Source organism: Arachis stenosperma, chromosome 3 (assembly GCF_014773155.1).
Source record: "Arachis stenosperma cultivar V10309 chromosome 3, arast.V10309.gnm1.PFL2, whole genome shotgun sequence".
NCBI lineage: Eukaryota > Viridiplantae > Streptophyta > Magnoliopsida > Fabales > Fabaceae > Arachis > Arachis stenosperma.
In genome coordinates, this window is record NC_080379.1 from 27,470,469 (window position 1) to 27,485,746 (window position 15,278).

General features: G+C 28.9%; 1 protein-coding gene across 1 annotated transcript; it reads right to left on the reverse strand.

The window, feature by feature from the left end:
- Positions 1–440: 440 nt before the first annotated feature.
- On the reverse strand, positions 441–1,118 carry LOC130965761 (uncharacterized). Its single transcript, XM_057890522.1, has one exon. It carries the CDS (start codon positions 1,116–1,118, stop codon positions 441–443), a length of 678 nt encoding a protein of 225 aa, XP_057746505.1.
- Positions 1,119–15,278: the final 14,160 nt, after the last annotated feature.

Here is a 15,278-nt window from a genome sequence, read left to right on the forward strand (position 1 = left end):
AATATTCTTGAACCATAAGGAGGGAAATAAAAAAATAAGAACATATATAACTGTAATAATAGCATGTTAATTTTACCCTAAATTTTATATCAAAAAGCTAATAAAAATTTATCGACAACCTAGTATCTTACTAACTTCATTAGAAAATCATTGGATGTTGTGCTCCTTGTTACACATTTCATTTCAAATTTGAAAAAAGAGTTATAGATAAATTAGTTATATCTATAGTAAAGATTTGTACAAAAGTGTAAATCATAACATGCTATTTAAATGAAAATAATATTATTCTTACCTAAATATTATTAAAAACCTCTTTGAACACGACATTTGTTGTTGATGACTTTGGATTGCCGTCTTCGTTTAGAATTAAAATCTTGAGGCTACTGCGACTCTTAACTCTTGACAAAGCAACATAAAGTTGTCTATGGGTGAACACTGACCTACTCTTGTTTTACATCTTCATTTTCATCAGCTTGACATGTTGTGTCAGAGCTCAAATACTCCTTTTCCATCCCTGGAAAGATTGTCAAGACAAAATTGTTTACCTTCTCGACACTCTTAAGTGTGGGTGCAAGAATTGCTCTACTCTGAAAATACCTGTAATCTGACATGTTTTGCAACAAATTTAGATATGCAAAGTCTACCAAATGAGAGAGAGGATCATCAGTAGTTGTAATCAATAGATCATCTGGAATTTCAACTTCTGATTCATCACCAACAACAGAGCCAATATTTCCATTTCCAACATCAAGTATCCAATTAGCAAATATCTTCATTTCACCTTCATCTTGATTCGAAGAAGACATTAGAAGCCTCATATTCGTATGCAGTTTCAAAACCTTACAAAATGACCACAGATGGGATGAGTTAATAGCGGATGCTAATATATCGTGTCTACTTCCTTTCGAAATCACCAGAAGTATCTGTCTGAAATCACCTCCTAGAACAACAATCTTACCACCAAATGGTTGATGTGTCTTATGTTGATCGGTAACTGACATAAGATTCTTGAGCGTCCGATCAAGTGCTTTAAAACGGCAGTTGTACCTTCCCTCGCATACAACATATTGAGAACTCAAAATTGGATCCTGTTTTGGACTTCTCTGATCTCTCCTCATACCACATCATGGCGTCGCAATGCCGACAAAAAATTCCAGGTCACCAATATCTATCACATCTAATAATCACCAAGATAATAAATTGTTTTAGTTATATCTGCAACAAATACTTTATATAAAAATATACCTTTTTTTCACCATGTTAAGTATAAAATTAATATTCATAAAAGATTACCGAAGAATGCAATTTATGGATTAAAAAGATGAGATCATATAATACAATTTTGTTGTGCCAACCTCAAGATTTAAGTTTTACAATCAATCAATGTTCAAATACAAAAATTATAATATATAACCATATCTTAGTTTAAATTTTAAAACTTGAACATTAAACGATAATTTTTTGTTTATAAAAAGCATAACAATAGTAAATAATAAAGTGCTGATATTGCTACTTCTTAAATTACTTGTATTCTCAGCAACATCGAATATGGCTGGGTATTAAATTTGCATAGAATCATCTAAAATAGTCGTATTTTCAGTAATATCCTCAACTTCTTGAAAATTTTTTGAAAGATTTGTAGTCAATTCCTTCAAAAATGTTTCTCTTTGTATTAGGTATCTTTTTTTTTTTCAGATATGCACACTTCTTCTAATTCTTTAGTATCTAAATTTGAATTAAATGTACTTGCTCCTGTAATCATTAGAGATAATACATCAAGTACTTTATATTATAAAAAAAATGAATATATGTTAAATGTTTGAATCAGCTGAATTATGAATATATATTATGAAGCTAGTATTAAAGATAAAAGAAGTAAAATTTTAGCTTTGTGATAATTACAATCTATCATGCTTATCTTACCATGTTTCTTTTGAAGTAGCATAGTCTTCCTATTCAGTCTTACATCCCTTTGCAATCTAATTCCATTTGTGTACTCCAATGAATCTATAATAATTATTTAGCATATACCAATGATTGTTTTTAATAGACCAATTAAAAAGTTAAATGTTTGGTCTTTAAGTAATAAAAACATATTAACATAGTAACTGGTAGATATTATTTGATGTTTGTTGAAGTTGTTGTTGACTTGTCTGATGACATGAACTATCATATGCTTCATGTGTGATACCCGAATTACTAATATCACTAATATTGGAACGTCGTTTTTTTTCATCTACAGAGTGTAGATTAGTAGTTGGAGACCTTGATCAATGTGGTGTTGGGTTATTACCTAATAAGATAACTCGAGATATTAGTTTTGAACATATTTTCTGTTAAAGTTTATAATTGAATAAATAATAGGAAAATCAAAATACATAAAGTGCATGTACATTCCCATAAGTAAGTTTCAAAAAAAATCATCCAAAAATAAATCTGTATTAATGCTATTTGTAATGTTCGACAACACCGATTGAAAATGTACACTATTAGAACTATCACTCGAATTTCCTGTAATTTTTTCATAAACAAATTTAGTAACATATTACAAAGACAATGTAAATTAATAATTTATTACTTGTCAATAGCTAAATAATATATAGAAAATATTGTATTTTATGGGTTTTCATTCGGTCAAAATACTCATGACATGTTAGTTATTTTGTATACCAAATAAAAACTAAATATATAGAATTGACATACTTAAAAATACCAAATAAAAAATATATTATTCTAACCTAAAAACAAAAATGATGAAATAATTAATTTATTTTTTTATATGAAATTTACCTTGAATTGTGCTTTGCTTTGTATTTTCTTTACTTTTTAATATCAATTTTCTCTTCAATATAATCTTACTTCTCTTTGGACTTCTTACATCTTTTAATATATACCTAAAAATATCAAATAAATAAATTTTTTAACCAATTAAAAATATATATACATTATACATAATACATTTTTATTATCAAATTTTTTATATTATTAAAAAAATAAAGTAGTACACATATGATAGCGTAGTACATGTATGGTGTTTGTTTACTGAGACAAAAAATGACAAAACACATGTTCTCATCTATTCTTTATCCCTTTTTTTTATTAAAAAATGAACTTACCTACGAACAAAATTTAAAAATTGAACCACTTCTAATAAAGAAAACACATATTACGTACTTAGGATAAATGACATTCTGAAATTAAATTTATTAATTATATTTTTATCTTTAACTTTTCATGATATTTTTTTTAAAAATTATTAAAATTTCAATAATTAATATAGATAACGTTATACTATAATAATAATAATAATAATAATAATAATAATAATAATAATATAAATAAAATTATGTCATCAACAAATACCAACATATAATCGAGATGCACAGATTTAGTATCCAATTCTTTTGTCTGTTTCTTTTTTTATTAAAAAATGGGTTTAATAGAATTTAAAAATTGAACCACTTATAATAAAGAAAACTGACACTACGTACTTCAGATACATAATTTTTTAAAATTAAATTTATTAATTATATTTTTATCTTTAATTTTTCATGATATTTTTTAAAAATTATTAAATATAAATAATTAATGTAAATAACGTTATACTATAATCATAATAATGATATATAAATAAAATTATGTGAACAAAATATTAATTATTTATTATTTTTTATTAGTATGTTTCATACATAATAACCTATAATACAATAGTATATAAGTGATCAATATGTTATTATAGGACGATAACTGATAGTATATAAAATATAATTATTTTATTAATAGTTATTTCAATGGACAATAGTATTTAAATTATAAAGAAACATAAATCATTATTAATTAAAGTCATTGGAATAATTAAATCTACAACACATGGTTTACATATTTTTTATGTCCAATATTTATTTTTTTTAAATTACATATAAAAGTGTACTCATTAATCAAATATATACCGATATATAATAAACTATACATAATTGTTAAAAAATTACAAGAGTTATTATTTTTTATTTTCTGTGATTAAAATAGCCCTATATAAATAAAGATTAGTTCCTTTTATTTTATAAAGATTAATTCCTTTTATTATCAACATAAACACAAAAAAACAAGAATATATTACAGTATAACAAATAAATTATTCTTTAATCATATCTTTGTATTCTTAATTGTCTTAATTGATGAAATACTCATCATATCATCAATTTAAGGTAATAAATTAAAAAAATAAGTTAAAATATGTCACGCATTAATGAACGAAATTCAAACCTTTGAGAAAAAGTACTATAAAAAAAATAATAGAAGCATAGAAAAAACTATTTATATTATAATAAAGAAATCTAGATCAATTCTAAAATAATTAAACACTACAACAATTTTGATCTATGGCAACATATATTCGAAACAATACTTAAAAAATGTTGTCTAAAATAATAAAAAGCAACTCTTAACATTTGTTGCAAAAAAATAAGACTATTGCAACTCTTTTAAATCAACATGTTATAAATGTTATTTTTTAGTTAATTAAAAAACATAACAAAAATGTTGCTTTAATAAATTAAATAGACAACATTTATTATATTCATATATTACATTTTATAAAAGTTGCTTTAAAATTTTTAATAAACATCAACTTATAAATGTTGTCTAAAATAAATTAATATTTTTTTTAAATTATAAGCTTCTCTCCAGATATTTTAACAAAATATTTTTTCACTTTAACTAAAAAGAAGAAAAACAAAACCCCTTTTGCTCCACGGGCCTTCAATTCATCATCTTCTTCTCCTTTTACTGAAAGAAAGACTGAGACAAAACCCCAACCCTAACAAGCACAAAATCATCTTCATCTTCCTCTCTTCGATGATGGCAATAGAGGAGACATTGACGTGTGCCCTTCTTTGCTAATTCATCCTCATCTTCATCTTCTTCAGACATTGACGTGCTACTAAATCATCTTCTTCTTCGTCTTCTTCTCTTCGAGGATGGCAATGGAGGTCTTGACACGCGTTTGAGCTTTGATTCTCTCTGCTTGTAGTTCGAGATTCAATCTTCTCTGCTCGCAATCGAGATTCAATCCAATTTGTTCGCGTTTGATCTTCGATTGTCTCTGCTAGCAGTTCGAGCTTCCATCATTTCTGCTCGCTTGTTCATCACCGGGTACCTATGATTCTGCATATTCCTTTTTCTTTTTCATTTTGAATCCTAATTTTAATAATGTTGATGTTGCTATTATAGGGTTTTTGGTAATAATGTTGCTGTTTCGAGCTTGCTGTTCATATTTGTGTATATTTGTGTATTTTGTAACCAGATCTATAAAGTCTTTAGGTTTTGCTTGCCGTTCATCTATGATCTCTTCCAATTTGCCAGCGTTCTTCTGCTAGGGTTCATCACCGCTGATCATTGTTTTACAGGTACTCATGATTTTATCTCTGTTTTTCTTTTCTATTTTTGTGTTTTGAATCCTAATTTTTGGTTATATGAAATTTGTTGCTGTATGTGTGCATTAGTGTTGAAGCAACTCTACTGTCACTGTGTGCGTTTAATGGAATTGCATGTGTATTTTAAATCTTCTGGTTGAACTTAAACTTGTTTTTACATACATAGCTTTGTGCAGTACCATTCTATTTTGGTTCTTTTATTATGATTTTGAATTTTAGCTTATTTTCATTCTATGTACTCTGTAGAAATTGGGAAACAGGGTAAGTAGTGTTGATATTTTGAGATTAGCAATTGGGAAACAGGGAAAGTATTATATGCGAAACTAATTATTGTTTTTGGGTCAAGTGTGTGCATGTGGGTGTGGAGTTTGAGCATAGTTTTGTTTGTATATTTGGAGCTTCGAGTGAAGAGCAGAGAGCTACCAGCTTGCTTCTTCTCATACTGCTCCGTAGATCAAATGGCCTCTTTTTATACAACGGAATGGAATCACTTCCATCTTTTATGTAACTTTTGTATCTGGCTTAAATTCATGCAACATTGCAACATGAACCTGATTTGCCATTTGCTTTTAGGATTCAACTTTTTTTTTCTTACCATGCCCTCTGTAATTTTAGATGCAGCTGTGCTTTACCCTGCTCTCTGGGAATAATTTGAATTTTTCTTTTGCATGTTGACTGTGCTTGCTACCAAGTTGTAATTTGATGCCATAAATATGGACAAATCATTATGCTTATGTCATATGCAGTGTCTTGTTATGTTTTTTTATAGTGAAATTATCAAAGGATCCTAGAAACGACAGTCCTAGTTTTTATATATGTAATACAAGTTTCAAGCAAGATAGATACATTGAGACAGCATCTTTAAAGAAAGCAAGTTCTTTATTTGTTGTAACTCCTAACCCAAAGGACTTGGCATGATATTTAGAAATGAGATTTCTAGTAATATGAATTTACTGATATTTTATATAGGGTCTGGCAAAATGGATGTGTTGTTGTGCATCAGTTATTGAACTTGTTTAAATATTCTTGACTAAGCACTGTTGGGGTCATATTTGGTATAGCGTTATCACCACTGCTACTTTAATTTTTGGCATTTGTGTTTTAAGGTTGGTGATCCTGCACAGCTTTCAGCAGCTGTAATTTCAGATGTTGCTAAGAATCATGGGTAAACAATTCTTTTGATGATAAGCATATCTTCTAACTAAATAAAACTATTCTTCTACTTAATACCCTACTTTTGTGCTATTTTCTGTTTCATGCTTTAAGATATGGCACAAGCTTATTTGAAAGATTGATGCAAGCTGGCTATCCAGTTAAAATGTTGAAGACCCAATACCGAATGCATCCTGAGGTTGGTTCATATTTTACTGGGAAAGTTAGTTTGTTATTTATTTCTGTTCATACTATGGTCATGCTTCAGATTTGGGATTCCTTTATTCCCTAGGCAGCCTCAGATTGAATTGCATAACACAACCAATAATAGTAACTTATCTTAATTAGTATCTTAATTATTCATTCTCTGGTTTTGTATCTTAATTCCTTTCCGGTGACCATGATTTTGTTGAGTCAAAATCAGGCCGGATGGTTAGTTGTATCCATTCTTGGAACTGCTAAGACCAATACTTGCATCATCACATGCTTTGTTTCCTTTTAATAGTAATTTAATTAGAAATTTAATTTATTACTTTCCTGGAAACTGCTAATCTGCCTCCTCATCATCACTTTCATCACCCATCACCATCATCATCGCATGAGACCCCCATCTAATTGAACTCCAACTCCATTCATATCATTTTTATATATTTCTAGAATACAATACCCCAACACTAGTGTGAATGCTATAAGCTCTTACTTTTCTTTTCTTTTCATTTTGACTAAATTAAACTAAATAGAAATCTCTAGTCTACTAATTTTGGTCCTTTAATTTACCATGAAATTTATTTGCTACTTTCTTTTTAAGTTCCTTGGACATATTCAGCCCCCCAGTACTGTCTTTTGTCTTCCTTAAACCTGGCGTCACGAAGAAGCTAATTTTGTTAAGAAAGATAAATCAAAACCGAACACGTATACGTATATGCACCTACGAAATTATTTTGATTTTGTTGTGAAATAATATTTTTCTTTAGAATAGAATTCGAATTTTTTATGACAGGTCTCTATTTATTACTCCATAACAGCAACAGCAATGCAGATTTGCTAAAAGCCTGTGATGTTTATTTAGTTGATGATCTGATATATCTGTTTTGATGAGATAATTAATGTAGATTATTTTGTATGGTTACTATGTGTGCGCACACGTAATGCCCTTACTTAGTCCCCACACTAACCCTATAGACAAATGTCCTCACTTAGCTGCTTTGTCGGCCTGTAGAGGGAATTTCATTCAACACAATTATTTGATGGATCATAACTTCCCAATATATATCTCATTTAATATATATATATAATATAATGCTTAGCAAATCGCAAAATATAAACTGAATTAGTACTATTCGTATGTTGGTGGAGTTTTCTTGAATTTGGCCACGATAACTATTACTTGATGCAGTAGAGTGAGTTACTACAAACCAGCTACATTACATGAGATATTAGAGGCATGTGTGATAAACTTTCCCGAAAAGGGAAAATATGTATGATTTAAGTAACGCATAAAATTTAAGATTCCATGCATTATTGAAATCAAATTTCAGTACCCCTCTCTTTTAATTAGAAATTTAATTTATTACAAAATCTAAAACTAAGTGCTGAAAACGAAAGATCTATTCAAGAAAAGCAACAAAATCTTAGGAAGACAAATACAAAATCAAGTTGTCAAGCCATGACACTTGATACATTTTTGGAGACAAATGGGATTCATGTGGAAGGAGAGGAGGAACATAGTGGAGCAAATGCTAATGAAGTTGGAGAAGATGATGATGATGATTTCTCGGATGATGAGGACTATGTTGGTGAATATGAAGATGAAGTTCTTCATGGTGATGACAATCACCTTATGGAAACTAACAATGTTAAAGGTGCTGTACTTTATACATAATTATCATTTTACTTATTCATTAGCATGTATAGCTATATAATTCATTTAAATGGTTAAATTGTACATATTTATAGATACTCCAAAGACTAGAAGGACACGAGGAAAAATAAGGTGTGCTAAAATCCATGCAAGAAGTTGGGAAGAAAGAGAAGAGGTGACTTTTTATGAAGGACAAGCAGTGGGACCAACTCCAAGAAGAGTGAAGGATTTAACTTACTTTATTGAAACAATGGGAAGGAATAGCGATTTCATAACATTGATGTACACTAGTTGGAAAGCTGTGCCCCTCAAAGTCAAAAAGCGCATATGGAAATATATTAATGTAAGTGTTTTATTTCTCATCTATTTTTTATGATCTGAAAATTTTCAATTTTGTATGGCTTAGCTGTAGTTTTGTGAAAATATATAGCTGCTGTTTTACACTGCAGTTTTGTCTTTGTTTTTAGTGTTCTTGAATTGTCATTTACAATTTTTGTTTTGTACTTTTTCGTAGTCAAAGTTCATTCTTCCAAAAGAGGGGAAAGGGTGGGTGATGACTGGTGTTCGAGAAGCTTGGAAAGGTTACAAAACAAGAATCAAGGGAAAGCATTTTGAGAGATATAACAACATTGAAGATATGCTGAAAAATCGCCCTTTAGATATTCCAGAAGTTTAATTTCAAAAGTTAATTGCATATTGGAGTATTCCTTCTGTTAAGGTGAGTTGTAGAATAAATAATTCTGTTTCTTTGTCTTTTTTTATGCTTTTGGTTTATTACATATAACTCCCTTTAATTTTTTTGGGTATAGGCTCTATCTCGTTTAAATTCTGAAAATCGTAAAAAGCAACAACATCAACATCGAATGGGACCTATAAGTTTTGCAAGAGTGCGTAATGAAATGGTAATAATTTTGATTTTTTATAAGTTTTTTCTTGTTGTATAATGACCATCTTAAAACTAGATAAATATTATTTTTGGCCATTTTTAATACTCTTTTTCCTTACTTGTAGCGTGAAATGAATGAGAACAAAGAAGACCCATCACAGGTTGATGTGTTTGTTGCAACTCGAACTGGACGAAAAGGAAAAGAGCTTGATTCAGGAACACAAGCTGTTATTGTAAGTCATAATAAGTTGAAGTAGAACTGCCTTAATTTACAAATTGATCTAAAACAAAATTGTCTTAATTTACAGTATTATTTTAAGTCAGATTGTCCTGTATAAAACTTAAAAAGTATTGTTATAGTATGTAATATGTATATATCTTGATTTTAGAGCCTTCAAAGTCAATTTCCCCTGGAGGAGGATTCTTCTTGAAAGCTAATATAATTTATAAATAACTAATTAAGTAGATTTAAAACATACATGATCATGTTTTGTGGGGTCCATAATTAAAATATACATGTGAATTGCTTATGCTTTAATTTATTTAGATATAGCAGGCGAGAAGTCAAAGATACAAATGTGTAGGCATTAATTTAAGACAACTTGCTTTTTTAGGTTTGAAATTAATCAAATCATCCTTTAATTTCTGTCATCTATTTATATTTAATGGGCAGCTGATATAGACATGACTGGTAAACAGAGCTCTCAGCCATCAACTTGAATAAAATGTGTGTTTCTAAAATACATATTATTAAGTGAATACAATTTTTGTGAAAAGGACATAAAATCTAAGTTTTAACTTTTAATATGTTCATTATATCATTATTAAAAGTATTAAAAGTTCTCCAATGAAGTTCTCATCTCAGAAACTTTCATTAATGCTGCATCCCTACTCTTATTTGCTTCCATTAACTCCCTCTTGAGTGTCTCAATTGAAACTATTCACATGTCCTTAAGAACTTGAGAAACTTTCTCAGATTCAATTCTGTTTGGGGAACTCATAATCACATTCTTGCTATGCTTCTTCTTGAACCGAGGAAATAGCCATGACATAACACCTTTACTTTTAGGCTGTTTTGGAAAGAAGCATGAGAATCAGTGAGTGGAACAAGCTAAAATTGTTATATTTTTTTTAATAGGATAAACTTAAGAGCCACCAAGAAGCTGGAGACACTTCCAAGAAAGCATTTACTGCAGTATTTGGCAAAGAACAACCAGGAAGAGTTCGATGTTATGGGAGGACAATCACAAAAACATCTCTGCAGAAAGAACGGGAGATTGCTAAAATTAAGCAACAACATGCAGAGACTATAGGTTCAATGAAAACTGAACTTCATGAGACAAAAGATAGAGTCCAAAGTTTGGAGGATCTTGTGAAGCTTCTCTTGCAACAGAGTTCTCTTGGCACAAATATTGATGAAGCACTATCTTTATTACGAGCCAAGGAATCAACACATGATATAAATAGTAAGCAATGTTCGAATGGCAACGATCGTCCGTCCTCATCAACTCGTGATCCAAAGTGATGACCAGGTATAACAAAAAAATTTGCAGTAATTTTTGTGATTTATCATTTATTGGGAATGGACTATCAACATTTTTGGCCTTTGCTTTCTCTGTCTTCTGCCATCTTACTTCATGGTGGCTTCTGCAATACACTCTTGCTATTTTTAATCAATCATCTTTTTTTCTTTTTCCTTTTTAATTACTTATTTTTGTAGCGTTGTGCTATTGTGAGGAAGAAAATTTTTTCCTCATTGCTGAAATAATGTGGCTATGTTGGAGAGTGATGCATGTTGTCACTGCAACAGACTCTAGTAACTGCTGTTTCATTCGCAGGAATGACAGAAATTGTCAAGGGAGTTGTTTCATTTCTTTATCTTTTCATTTTTCCCCCTTCAAATTTATGTTTCAGTCATTTTTATCTTTTCATTGCATTTCTCTTTCTCAGTTTACTCAGGTACTTCATCAAACACATACCATGCATCATTTTCCATTATTGCACCTTTTATGTTTCAATTTTTTTTTTTAAATGCAACTTTAACTAAACCCCAATTCATTTAAATGCAGCAGTTATTGGACTCAGTGGAGGCAAGAGGATTTTGAGTTCATCATACCACACACTATCAGATTGTTCCAACAAAGTCAAGTATAGATATAAAATATGCAAATAGATTGACATTATTTTGATAAATATTAATTACTATTTTGTTATGACAATTATTGTTAGACAAGAATTTTATTATTTTGTTGAGAATTATTGATGAACATGTATTAGAAATACTAATTGAACTTTTTAATATCTATTTTAATTAGAATTTTATTTTTAGTTATTTTGTCTCTTTTATAATTATTTTTTATTGTGTACAAATTTATTTATTAATTAAAATAATTACACATGTATGAACAAAAAATTTTATTGTAAATTTTATTTTTTTATATTTTTATTACAAAAATAATTTTTATTTTTATCAAAAAGGCAACCCTTTTATTAGTTGCATATTTTGAATATTAGACAACACTTGTATAGGTTGCATATCCAAAAGAAAAGGCAATATTTTAAAGGGTTGCATATTCAAAACTAATAGGCAACACTTCAAAGGATTGCAAATTCTAACTTATAAGCAACACATAAAAGAGTTGCATTTTATTGCAAATAGACAACACTTCAAAGGATTGCAAATTCCAACTTATAAGCAACACATAAAAGAGTTGCATTTTATTGCAAATAGGTAACACTTTTTAGTAGTGACCAAAATATGAGAGAAGAGACAACACTGCAAAAGTGTTGTCTCAAACACACCTTTGAAGTGTTGTTGTTTTTCAACCAAAGGCAACACTTGGTAAGTGTTGCTCTCAAAAGCGTTGCTTTTGAAACAAAAAAGTGTTGCCTTGATCTAAGGCAACGGCTGCATATGCAACGCCGACAAAAAACGTTGCCTTAGGTCCAAAAGTGTTGCCATTGATCAAAAGCAACTTTTTGTCAGCCTTTAGGCAACACTTTTTAAATGTTGCCTCAATCTGAAAATGTTGTAGTGAAAGTTATCGATATTTTATTTCTTGCAATCAAAGTTAACTAATATTATGATAACTAATTCTTTTCTTATGAGTTTAATTATGCTTATTTTATATATTGCTCTTTAAAAATATAGATACCGAAATATATGGTAACGGAGCTGGTCCAAGTAACAGATCTCCTGGTTAGTATCTTTATATGCTTTAAATATGTAAACACATCGATATAAGTTATTTTATCTAAACATTAAATCTTCTTAACGTAGAATATTATCAAGATTAACCAACTTAATTAACACGCTTTATTTTATTGCTAAGCACTAATTTGTTATTAATTCTAAAATAATTAAAGTTACCGATATTTTGTTTCACACAATCAACGTTAACTAATTCTTCTCTTATTAGTTTAACTTATGCTTATTTTCTATATTGTTCTTTAAAAATATAGGTACGGAAATACATAATAACAGAACTGGTCCAAGTAATAGATTATCTGGTTAGTATCTTTATATGCTTTAAACATGTAAATACATCGATATAAGTTAATTTGTCTGCACATCAAATCTTCTTAATGTAGAATATTAACAAAATTAACCAACTTAATTAACACGCTTTATTTTATTGCTAAGCGCTAATATTCTATTTTTTCAAAAAGGTAGATAACATATGAATTTTGCATTGTTTTTAAATATAGGTGTACATCAAGACACCGTTACAACTACTAATTCAATTCCTCAACCAATTGCTTCTTATGAACCAACTATAAACAATACTAGAAGCCATGCAAATATAAATGGTGAGTACTCTATTTATATTTTTAATATTTTATCATCATCATCATATAATAATCATTGCTATATAAAATGTGATTAGTTAAACTTATTGTATTATTATGCTTATTAGTTATCGTAATAACAAATGAATTTTTATTATGTTTATTATCTGTACTGCTTATTATATATTGTAACCAAAATTCTGAATTTAATAAAAAAATTTAAAATAAATACTTAACAAATAAAACATTTAAAATAATTGATACATTCATGAAATTAATAATACTAACAATAACTATATAATAAAATTTTTGTAACAACATATATCTTTTAAAATTAAAGAGAAAAACTGAACAAAAAAATTTAAACACAAAAACAACAATTAATAGATACTACAAAAATATTGATGTCCTATCTCATGTATTTAAAAATAAACTGTACAAATTATATGGGTCCTTTTTATTATAAGGTCATTAACAAATTAAGCATTTAATAAATGGTAAAATTTACAAATAGCACAAAGTGTTCTAATTTCTTAAAATAAAAAAACTAAACATTATATTAAAAGTTACAAGTCAACACGTAACTAACTAATGTAGATCTCAAATTAAAAACATAGATATTATTTAACTAATATTATTTAATGATGCAAAATAAATTTTAACATCGTTATAGTTACTAGGGAATAAACCCTTGATGATAACAAGATTATCAAATTAAAATTTAATTATGTATAAAATATTATAAACATAAACACCAACAAAAATAACAAAATAAAAAAACACCAAGTATGTTAACCATAAAAAAATATTTATGCAATTTTAATGGACAAATTTTTTATTATATCGTTAATTTATCATAATAATTTTAAAAAATATAATTAAAATTATTACAAATTAGTGGGCAACATTCAAAATTTTCATAAAATTAAATAGCAAATAAAAACACAATAGAATTATATCATTTTAAAAATATTCTTTGTATATTTCAGTATAACTTAGAATAAAAATTTGCTCTATTAAATATATATTTAACTTCATATATTACCTAGAACTTCAAACTTATATGAGTTTAGGCAATAGAAAAATATAAAAAAAGACACGACATTTTTAAAAATTACGTTTAATTTTGAAAACACAAACCTCAATTGAAAAGTTGTATATATATTCTTTGTTCACCTTGATTTCACTATCTAAAATAATATGAAATAATTAATAAATTCTACTCGAGTACCTAACCATACAATTATTGGCACATGTAGGAAAAGAAATCTACAACATAATATTTTAATATTCCTATGCGAGTGCAGAAATTAGACACCATGTCCGAACATCCCACAATTGTGCTCGAAATTTTCAAGAGAATACAACAGTGCTTCAAACTACACTGCCTCCTACAAGGACATGTACACACTGTAATGCACGTCTGTTTCACCATGAAACATTTGACATGTGTTGCAATGGAGGAAAAGTCTCTTTGCCCCAAGTAAATGCTCCTCAGGAATTACTAGACATCTTCTTAGACCCTTCTGCAGAAGGGAACCATTTTAGGAAACACATTCATGGTTACAATCATGTTTTTTCATTCACTTCGTGTGGTGTACACATAGACGAACAATTAGCTTCAGCAAGTCATGGTATATATACATTCCGTGCTCAAGGATCAATGTACCACAATATAGCAGGATTTCATCCGGATCAGGGGGCGCGGCCACGCTTCTTGCAACTATATATATACGATACTGATCACGAGTTACAGAATAGGATGCTGGAGAACACACAACTGCATGAAAGTTTGGTTTTGAAGCTACAACAATTGTTGCACCAATATAATCCTTTTATCCATGTATTCCGCCAGCTTGCACAACGACTAGATGTGCAAGAGTGTAGTTTGGTGATCAGAGAGCGACCTGCTAATCAACCACAATACAGTCTCCCAACTGCTTCACAAGTAGCAGCCATAATAGTCGGTGATGATATTGAAACAATGGTGCGAGGACGGGATATCAAGGTTCAAACTCATGCTGGTAACCTCAGAAGGATTCAAGAGTTTGTTGGGTATTACGATCCACTACAATATTCTCTTCTTTTTCCATTTGGAACCCATGAATGGGATATAAATACTCGAACTCAACGTGGAAACAAAGTATCATGCCGGACA

Bases quoted from the DNA above. Each gene is read 5' to 3' on its own strand.
- LOC130965761 (XM_057890522.1), bottom strand. From the start codon at position 1,118: ATGAGGAGAGATCAGAGAAGTCCAAAACAGGATCCAATTTTGAGTTCT.